The sequence below is a fragment of the Haliaeetus leucocephalus genome, unplaced genomic scaffold (assembly GCF_000737465.1).
Source record: "Haliaeetus leucocephalus isolate CR32 unplaced genomic scaffold, Haliaeetus_leucocephalus-4.0 Scaffold932, whole genome shotgun sequence".
In the NCBI taxonomy this organism is placed as follows: domain Eukaryota; kingdom Metazoa; phylum Chordata; class Aves; order Accipitriformes; family Accipitridae; genus Haliaeetus; species Haliaeetus leucocephalus.
This window is the reverse complement of record NW_010973368.1, coordinates 4,886,256-4,896,258: the sequence shown is the minus strand read 5'-3', so window position 1 is coordinate 4,896,258 and position 10,003 is coordinate 4,886,256. Positions and strand designations below refer to the sequence as shown.

Sequence of the window (10,003 nt, the reverse complement as noted above, 5' to 3'; positions counted from 1 at the left end):
CCCGGCGGCGGGGCGGGCGGCGCCTGAGGGGCTGCCGGCGGCGCGTATTTTAGCGTTGGCCTTACGGCCGGGGAGAATGCCGTGAGTTTCCTTCCCGTGGTGGGTTTCCTCGTTTCTCCCGGAGAAGCCTTATTTCCAGGGGGGAGGCTTGCTTCGGTGAAAAATACGGCACCCCTCGCGGAGAGCAGCATCGGGAATTAGAGCTGGGCGAACGTTTGCTCTGGCGGGTGGGTTGGCTGCTGGGGGGAAGGGGTCGGGCTGTGGCGCCCGGGCGAGCCCTTCCGCAGCCGGCTCTGCCCTCAGGGAGGACCCCGCCGCCGCTGCGCCCCGGGGCGCTCGGCTCGGCTCGGCTCGGCTCACCTGCAGCGCCTGCAACTCCAGCAACAGTTCCCGGCGCCGCCTCCCTGCAGCGGGGAGAGCGAGGGTCGGTGGAGGGGGGTGAGGGACGGCGTGCTCTCCCGGGTGAAGGAGGCCCCGTCTAGCCCGGAGCTGGACTACCCCCGCCGTGCGGGGTCTGCCGTGGCTGGGGGCCCGGCGCTGTGTGCCCGTGGGCTGGAGGCGCCCTCCCAGCTCCGAACTGACTCTGCGAAATGGCCAGCGGCTGTAAGGCTTATCGCCAGAGAGCTGCAAAAGCTGGAGCTTGCCCGTGCCCAGTTTGCTGCCTTAGCGTGATCAGACAGCGGGGCTGTGGAGCGCGTACCGCAGTCGTGTGGGGACAGAGCTTTCCCAGAGTTCAGGAGACTCGGGGGAGACCAGGAGCCATCTTTATAATAAGGTAGACCTTTTAGCAGTGACCTAGGAATTTCCATCTCATCAGTGCCCTGCGGGAACCGCTGCGTGATTGCTTTTTCCAGGGCTTTGTCAGCCCAGTTTTACATGATGAAATTTGGCCTTGTTCTGTCCTTCTAAAGCTAGGATTGGTGGTTCCTGAACAAACCCTGCTTCTGAGAGTGGTTCTGCACTAAAAACATGCATGGAGCTTTCATTCTTCCTTTCCTAGGGTTGAGACCATTAAAAATCTTTGTTCTGCAAGGTGCTAGATTTAGCTCATAACATGAAAAACTGGTTGGCACAGGTCTTCGTTCCACAGCCATGTGACCTTGTCAGCGTTTGAGTGCTGGCGGTAGTTTTTCCTACTATCTGTGTATTCTAAAGACTGAAATTTATTTCACCTTCTCTCTGTATATTCTGTTTGTTGTTAGAAAATGAAGAGTCAGCCCAAAAGGCAGAGCCTGCAGGTCAGCCGGTTGATTCGTTGGAGTCCAGTACTTCACAGAGCAGGTAGGAAAATCTTTTTGTGTATTGTGGCCCACATGCATGACAGTCTTTCACCCCTGTGACCTCTGGTATGGCAGCTGATTCTGTGCAGGTGAAGACAAGGGACTGGAGACTGAATTGTCTGCTTTGGGACAGTATATACTGGAATCAGTGTAAGAGGGACTGTTCTTACAGGCTTAAGCTTATTTTAAAGCTTATGAAATGATGGAGTGTAGTTCATGGCTCAGCTATTCAAATCACAGAATCATTCAGCTTGGAAGGAACCCTGCAAGGTATTGCAGGCCATTGTAAGAGCTAATAAACTCTCAGCAGGAAATTTTCTCTATCCTGTCTGGAGGATACTTTAACAATTAAGCATTCCCACTGTCCATAATTCTGGTGGAGGCTGAGCAAGAAAACACCTTTTACTGTTTTCTTGACAATGTTTTGGCTTTTTCTCCACCCTTTGTGTTCTGTGTCACTCCTTCGTTAATGCTGCTGATCAACCCTGTTATCAGATGTTTGGCTTATTATCTGTTGGGCATGTGGTGCTTGTGGCCAAGTCATTGCATTGGTTACAAGCGCTAATACCGTATGCGGTGGAGTTTCATTTGCCATCATACATTTGTTACACAGAATACAATTTCAGAAACGTGTGAGTTAATTACATCAGACAGTAGATAAACCACAACCTCACTGAAAAACAGGGGGGAAAAAAAAAATCCAGCAAAAAAACCCCAACAAACCACCCTACTTACTAAAACAGCAGTTTGATGCCATCTTGGCTTGGTGCTAATGACATCTATACCAGCCTTCTCGACTCCAAACATGTGTTCTTCCATCTCTTTATTATGTCCTCCAGTTTTCTTTGAAGAGATTAATATAGACTGTGAGAAAAATGGCCAAAGTAGATGCTGGATACTTGTGGATGTTACCTGATAAATTTGTCTTAAATTAGATCCCCTTTGAAAGGGATGGGTGTGGTCCAAAAGGGTTGTGTGAGGAGGAATCAGCTGAACTCTGTCTTTGTAAATCTGCTTCTAAAGCTTGTGTAGCTCTTCCTAATTTTTCAGAGAGACTCTTGGGCTTCAGTGGTGTCTGGAGGAAAAAGTTGCCAAGCTGTTAGCTCCTATGTTGATGGAGAGCCTTTTGAGGAGATGTACACCTATGGTAGCAAGTAACCAAATAGCCCTTCTAGGTGTGATCATGCAACTGCTAAGCTAAAAAGCAAATGGGCTGGAAAACGATGGTGTAGAAGTCCAAATTTGTCCTTGGCTGCTAAAGAAATTGTTATGGATCACTATGAGAGTCCTTCCTTTAAAAAATTGTTCTCTCCAAGTGTCCCTTCTTTTCTTATATTCTCCATCTGCTGCTATTTTGTGTATTCTGGTATTCAGCTCATTTGAGTTGTTCTTACAGACCTTCTGGTTTATCATGCCATTTCTAGGAAAGGAAATTGCACTGTTGCAAGAATTTAAGTAAGAAATGGCTTTATTTCTGGATAAGATCTGTACCCCCATAGGAATAAAGATTTGGAAACAAAAGCCACTTTTGCCCTGTTCTAGTCTTCTCTATGGATGCAGCAAGGCATGTGTCTGAGTTGAGCTGTGAATGGGGTTTGTTTTAAATTATTTTTTTAAACTATTCCACACTATGCTGATAGTCTGCTCCCTTGCTAATGAGAATATTTCTCTTTACTGAAAGGAGACATTTGAGGAAATGTACATATTTTCCATTACTGCTGTGTTCTCATGTTTCTGATCCTTTAGACCAATGCAGCTGACATTGGTTTTATAGTTCTGTGAAAAGTCTTTGCTTTTCAAAAGGGCAACTGTTTCTATTCTTATTAAAGACTAGGTTGCTTCTCATGGAAGTTTCACATAGTATCTGAGAGTATGACAGAGGAGACTCTTCCAGCATCCATCTGAGTTCATTTGGGATAACTCTTTCCAGCTATAGACAATATGCAGCATTTTTTTAATATAATTTAGAAGAAAACCCTCAACAGAGAATGAATGCCAAAGATGTGTTTCCTTTCTTGCACATTCTTTTCCTGCTACGTACCTTTCTTTTTGTTCTAACATTTCCATCTCCTCTTGTCACAGTGCAGTACTTGGACCTCTTTGCTGTTATTGTGCTGCCGTTGCATGTGTTATGGCTTGCTTGTCTGTGCAGCGTGTTTGAATATGGCAGAAGGACACCTGGGTGCTCCCTGTATCTCCTGGGATTACTGATAGGAAAGGCAAAACGGGCCACTTAAATAGAGGGCATTTTCAGGATGGCTGTCAAAACTGTTCTGAATCCTTTCACTGATCCAGTTGACCTCTGATGGAATATGCAGATGTCATGTAGCAGCTGGCATAAAAGAACTTGTCCTTTCTTGAGCAGAAAAGTTGCTACTGATCTCTGCACTTAGTACAGTGTTGGTGAGCTAGCATGCTGTGGGGTGAGTGCAGTGAATACGGAGTATCTCACTGAAGTTGCTCCCTCTGACTTATATGGAAGATAGTCACATGAAGATGAGGGTAGGACTGGGGTGCAAAAGGCTCTTTGTGCAGCTGGCAGGTGCTGACCACAGAAGCTTGTTCCCTTCAGTCCATTTGAATTCAAATTCCAGAGCAGAGTGATTCCTCTGCTGGCTGTAGCCTGGGTGGAAGTGCTGAACTGTAGTGCTCCATTCCTCTAAAAGGTCACAGATTGGGTCGCTTGTGAGTGTGGGCACAACAGAGGATTCAAAGGAAGAAGCTGGCACTTTGGAGGACCAGGAAGTGGCTGAATTGGAAGAGAAGCTGCCTGACCAAATCCCGTCCCTCAAAGAGGTAGGTGGGTGTTTCTTATGCCTGAAAGCAAGGAGAGAGGTGCAGCAATAGTTCTTCCATCCTACTGCTGTGCTTATAGCTATGGGACTGAGGCTTTAAGGGTTAAGACAAATGTAGTATTACCATAGATTCAGTTACTACGTTAGCGGGAGGTAAATGTTATCAGTCTGATTTGCAAAATCCCTCTTATGTCTTCGGCTAGTCCTCGCTTCCTTGCAGTTTTTGGCTTGCTCAGACTTCAAGGTTATTCTCACCTTCTGCCTCTTGTTTGGGGCTTCTGGGAATTCCCTTCTTGCAGATTTATGGACGAGGGAACTGAAAGTGACTCTACTGTCTTTTGTTTCTTTTGGTGAGCAGCCAATTGGTTTGCATTACAGATACAGTTGGGAAAACCTGTGCAAGTGGCACCCAGCTCAGGAGCTGTGAATTTGCATATATGAGGAGAGGAGACTGGCCCTAGTGAAACAGATGGACTTTTAACTAGGATGCAGCAACTGACAGTTTGATTGTGGCTGTAGTCTAGATGCACACAGAGCTGAAAGGCTCTCCCTAGAGAGATTGTGTCTTGGGAATTCTTTCCAAGAGTAGTCAGCTAAATCTGTAAGGCTGTTGCTTTATTAAGAGGTGACAACTCTGAGGCAGATGCAAAGATGTGCCTGCCCAGGGACTCCTGGGAAGGCCAAGGGGTGTGTAATTTGTGAGACTAAGGCAGCATTTGACTTCAAAGTTCATGACTTTGGTGCTGTGGGGGAGATAATGCAGAGAGGTGTCTTGGAGCCAGCCAGTTCTTTTTAACTAATAGAAGCTTCTGCAGGGTCTGGCTTGGCTTCAGAAAGATGTGTGAATTACTAATGAGTTGTTTTAAATCCAGCTGGGAACTTTCTTACCAGGATGGTCTTTGTGACAATGTTTCTTATGTGCCTTGTGCAGGAAGCTGTTGTTCGGATAACCAACTACCACGTACCTCAAGGAGCAGGGGATATAGTCATGATTCAGTCAGATCACACTGGTGCTGTGGATATCCTTTCAGCAGAGCTGGAGACTGCAGACCTCCTCGGGGAGCAGAGGAAAGGTGAGTCCTGAAAGGAAACCACTTGTTGGAGCCACTTTTTAAGTACCTGCCCTGGCTAGAGAAGAGCAGAGGCTGTCCTGGAGGCACTGCTAATTCCTGCTGGAAACTGGCTAGTGCGTGGGAAAACTTCACATCCAAGGCTTCTGGGAGCAGGCTCCAGAATGCAAAAGCCTTATCAGAAATAGCTTTACGGTTTTCAGATAACAGCTTGTCAGTAGTGAAAAGTCAGGTGAGCCCATGATCTTTTTCCCTTGTCTCAGCTCAGCCTCCCCCTCTGGCTCCACCCACCATGTGGACCACTGAGAAGACAAAGGAATTCAAAGCCAAGATGGGAAAGGAGAAGAATTGCCAGATGGTGGTGAAACGAGGCGAGGTGGTGACAGTCCGCGTGCCAACCCATCCTGATGGGAAATGCATTTGCTGGGAGTTTGCTACAGATGACTACGACATTGGGTTTGGAGTCTATTTTGACTGGACCACAGTTACTAGCACTGCCATTACTGTTCAGGTCAGCGAATCCAGTGATGAGGAGGATGAAGAGGAGGAGGAGGAAATCGAAGGTTAGCGCAAAGCTCATAAGGGTTAATTTGTGGCGCTTGTTGCCATGCTGCTGAGAGTGTCTGTCATATGCTGTAATTTCCATCTATTTTGTTTACTCAGCCCACTTGTTATCTCTGCAGCCTTTTGGGTTCTTGGTTAGGCTGTGACGAGAAAGCATTTAGTCCTTCCTGGTTCAGCGTGTATGTCAAAGGCTGTCCTTCTCCAAGAGCATTCTTAAATTGAACACATTGAAAAATAAAATCAGAATTCACTTGTTCAACTTCTAGGTGATAAAAAGATTAGGGTCTCAAATTTTAACTTGACTGGGTTTTTTTTAGCCTCTCAGACTGAAAAATTTCTGGTGGTGAGTAGGAGCAAAAAGGTTTTGTTTCTGGGTTTTGGTATTGTTTTTTTTTTTTTGCTGGGTTTTTTCCCCACAGTACATCAGTAGCTCCTGCTGACTGCATTCGAGAGGATTGCTACCTGTGTCTTTGTACTTGTGAAACACACAGTGATGTTGCCTGTTCTATGACTTCAGTGTATATGTGACCAGTGTAGCTGGGAGGTTGGTGTCTGAAATCAATTTTGCAGGCTCTCCAAAGAGGGGTAGGTTCCTGTATGAGGAATCCTCTTGGAGAATTGAATTGAGAACGTAAACAGAGCGAGGTTTTAGGTAAGAGCTTTCCCGTCTTTCTTTTGCTTCAAGTCTGTATCACTGGACCACTGTTGTGTGTATAAAAGCAGTGAGGTGTCTAAAAGGTAAGTCCAGGGAGAGGAGACCAGGCTGGCAGGCAAGTAGATACTGTCCATCAGTATTCCCAAGAGAACTGGTTCTCGGCACGTCCTTTGTCATGATAAGGAAAGCTGGACTTTGTGGGTATGATTTGCAGAAAGGTCAGAGCAGATGCTATGGGTAATGCTATCATAGTTAGCCTTCCATATATCTGCATGCCTCTGCTGCATTCTGGTCTTGTTGATCTTTTTCTGGACTACCTAGTGGCTTGACTGGCTCTGGCCTACTTGTCTCCTCTCTCCTATTCAGGACTTGCCCCTGTTGGTGATGTGGAAAGGGGCGCCAAAAGCTACCTGCGGAACCGCTACGGAGAGATCATGCCGGTATATCGGAGGAACAGCCATCGTGAGGTGCAGGCAGGCAGCCATGAGTACCCAGGCGAAGGCATCTACCTGCTGAAATTTGATAACTCATACTCTCTCCTCCGCAATAAGACTCTGTTCTTTCATGTTTATTACACTAGCTGAAGAAATGGGAAGGGGCAGGGATGGCAGGCAGGCAATGATGAATGTAGCAGGCTGCCACCCAGCCCTGGTACCGCCTGATGGGCACTGCTGCGTGACAGAACCAAGGCACAATTCTGCCGGCTCCTCTTCAGACACTAACTGGTTTCTCCCCACACCCTCCTTCACTGCTGTCCCAGTGCAGAAAGGTAGTTCCACAGGCAGCTGCTATTTCTGTAAAACTTCAGGGTGTCTGCTCTGTGCAGGCATCGGGCTGGGCCTTCATGTCACAGCTGGTAAATGCCCAGAGGCCAGGTTCAGATGGTCGTGGTTTTGATCTGTTGCGCTGGTATGAAATGAAGTGAAAATATTCTTGGTCTGTTACTATTCTGTGAATAACTTCCAAGTCTCCTGCTGCATCTGCATCACTAGAGGGCAGCTCTTGGCTGCAGTGAGCCAAAAGCACAGCTGGCTTGTCACCTAGCCACTGATAATCTCATCACCTACCACCACTACATGTCACCAGCAGCCAATGCTTCCTTCACTTGTGTGGGTGGGGGTGCAGCTGGCCAGCGGCAGCCCATGCTGCAGTGGCATGGCAGTCATGGCATGTGTTTGAACACGGGGTGGGGGGAGGGTGTGCACCTAAAAGTGCGTAAGAAAGTTTTCCTGCAGATTAAGAATTGGATGTTATACCTGTTCATTGTAGGGATATGTAGATGATTAAAACTTCAGTGGCCACCAAAAGTTTTTTCTGTAATCCAGATATGAAGCAGAAGAAATTACTTACTGCTGTGCTGAACAAATACAAAAAGGTTGGAGTACAACCATTAAATATATAGGAAATGTTTCTTAGAAGCAGCATGTTGGTTCACTGGTATTGCTGCCAGCTAGATAATACCATATGTAGCAAGGAAAAGGCTCCCCAGAGAAGTGTAGCATGTCAGCTGCTATTGCTGTTGCAAAGGTATTGTTAGAAAAGAACATCTCTGCTCAGAAACTTGAAAGGTGTGGGATTTAACCAATCCTTTCTGTGAACCAGAATCAACAGGGCTGTTGCTAACCCTGACCACATGGTAAAGGATGAAGTTCCTTGGCATGTTTTGGTGGCTAGTGATGGCATTAGCGATCACCTTCTGCTCAAGTACTGGCAGAGTTGAACAAGGATTAAGTTAATCCTTCAGAGATGAATTTTAAATCATGTTTATCTGTAACTTGTTTATTTTAATACTTTTAACTTGAAATCATTCTCTTTTCTAAGAATACTGCTGTATTTACATTTTGATACCTCTTTGCAGAGACACAAAATGGCTGTTTGCATGGTGATTTTAGTAGAGTTCTGAGTTTTATTTTTAAATCCTCCAGGTAACGCACCTCTACTTGGTCCATTCCTTCTATTGAGAGGGGATGATGGACGAAATGATTTTGGGGTAGTTAAAGCCAAAGATTTCACTCTTATAGGAGGGCCGCATATTTCCTATTAAGGCTATATTGTAATGCTGTGCAATTTGCTCCATATTCAAGCTCTCCTTTTAACTATCTCTGCTTACTTATTCACTGCCCCAGAGCACATAGTAGGTCAAAAAGGTGAGAGAGTGAGCAGTCAGTCTACAGCAGAGCAGCCCAAGCTGGGAGTAGGAGGAGTGGAAATGCAAAGAACACTGGTTGGAGCACAGTGGCTTTCTGGGTGAGCAGGTAGGCAGCAGAGTTGTTGCTGCTTTGGGCCCTGAGATGGGGAGAAAACAGCCACCATTCTCAAAAGAGAGAGAGCGAGCATGCACCTGGGCAGCAGGGGAACTGTAATGCTGCCTTATTCAAGCAGGGGCAACCACAGGACAACCTTGCAGGGAGACAGAATGGTAGGGCCTGGTATCTGTCAGAGTAAGATGCTCTTTCATTTAGCAGCTTGGAGAGAACTACTCCTTCCTTTAGCCTCTCTTGGAGGAGATGAAGGACTATCGTGTGGCCTTTGTACAGCACTTGAATCATCCCTGAGCAACTTGGGTAAGGTGTGCTCCTTATTTTTTTTCATCCTTTGTCTATCAAGTTCCTAGACACTAAACAGAAGAAGGTAGAAAAGACCCTTCAGTCTGACCACAATGTCAGCACTGCCCCATGCAATGACTGCCTTTGGTCCTTTGCTGTGAGATCCGGAGAACCCTGTGTGCACTTGCTGGTTAATGTATGATGCACTGTCTGGCACCCACTCCACTTCCTAATTAGGATTTATTTATGACGAAGGGAACTCTGACCTGTACATATATTAGATATTCCACAATTGTTGATCCTCAGTTGCACAGCTTATTGCAGGCTAGTGGGTTATCTCCACTAAAAAACCTGTTTCCCTTATAGGGTGGCCTCCCTGCCTGTTGCTAACTCGTAGTTACTTCCCCTTCTGACTGTTGCTTATATTAAGGTTTGAAATACATTTTGTCATGTTGTAAGAAGTTAATAAGGCCTGCCTCACAACCAATTTTGATCACTCACTGACACGTAAATAGTATGTGCCAGTTTTCAAGCCATTAGTTAGTGGCTTTAGTTAAGAAAAGTTGCACTGTAGATGGTAATCCTATTGCTCGGTTCTAGCTTTCTGAAGTGTTGACCAACCTTTAATAAGGCTCTGGTCACTTGTTTGGAACTGTGACCATGTCCTAGTCTCGTTGACCTAAGCCCAACAGCAGCATTGAATATGGTATGTCACCCCAATCAGCATGGTGCCCGATCTGCAAATGCACTGTGCTCATAGATAGGCCTGCTGCAGTGGAACTGGAAGTGTTTGGTGTGTGTTATTTCACTGCTTCCCAGAAGTATCTGGTATCTCTTAGGAACACAAGATAGTTTTAGGCACAGAATATTTCATCTGCAGGAAACAGGAGCTTCCCAATTGGACAGGATAATTCCTCTTTTTGTTTATTTTTTTAATTTCCACATTATATGAGTGTGTTGTTTCTCAGGTATTCAGATAGCATTCATTATCCAAGTGACAACTTCTCTTTGGAAGCATATATAGTCTTTATTCTTTTTCTGATAAATCCAATAGCTTGGCTGTGTGGCTAGTGATTAACAGCAGCCATTCCCG

At 46.0% G+C, this 10,003-nt stretch overlaps 1 protein-coding gene across 1 annotated transcript in view; it reads left to right on the top strand.

Moving 5' to 3' along the window:
* TMED8 (transmembrane emp24 protein transport domain containing 8) overlaps positions 1 to 10,003 on the top strand; it is a 20,191-nt gene extending 10,188 nt beyond the window's left edge. Inside the window, exons 3-7 of the mRNA XM_010584007.1 lie at positions 1,203 to 1,281; positions 3,947 to 4,076; positions 5,007 to 5,148; positions 5,409 to 5,708; positions 6,731 to 10,003. Of these exons, the coding sequence (XP_010582309.1) occupies positions 1,203 to 1,281; positions 3,947 to 4,076; positions 5,007 to 5,148; positions 5,409 to 5,708; positions 6,731 to 6,948 (869 nt within the window). The 3' untranslated portion in view covers positions 6,949 to 10,003. The remainder of the gene's footprint in view (positions 1 to 1,202; positions 1,282 to 3,946; positions 4,077 to 5,006; positions 5,149 to 5,408; positions 5,709 to 6,730) is intronic.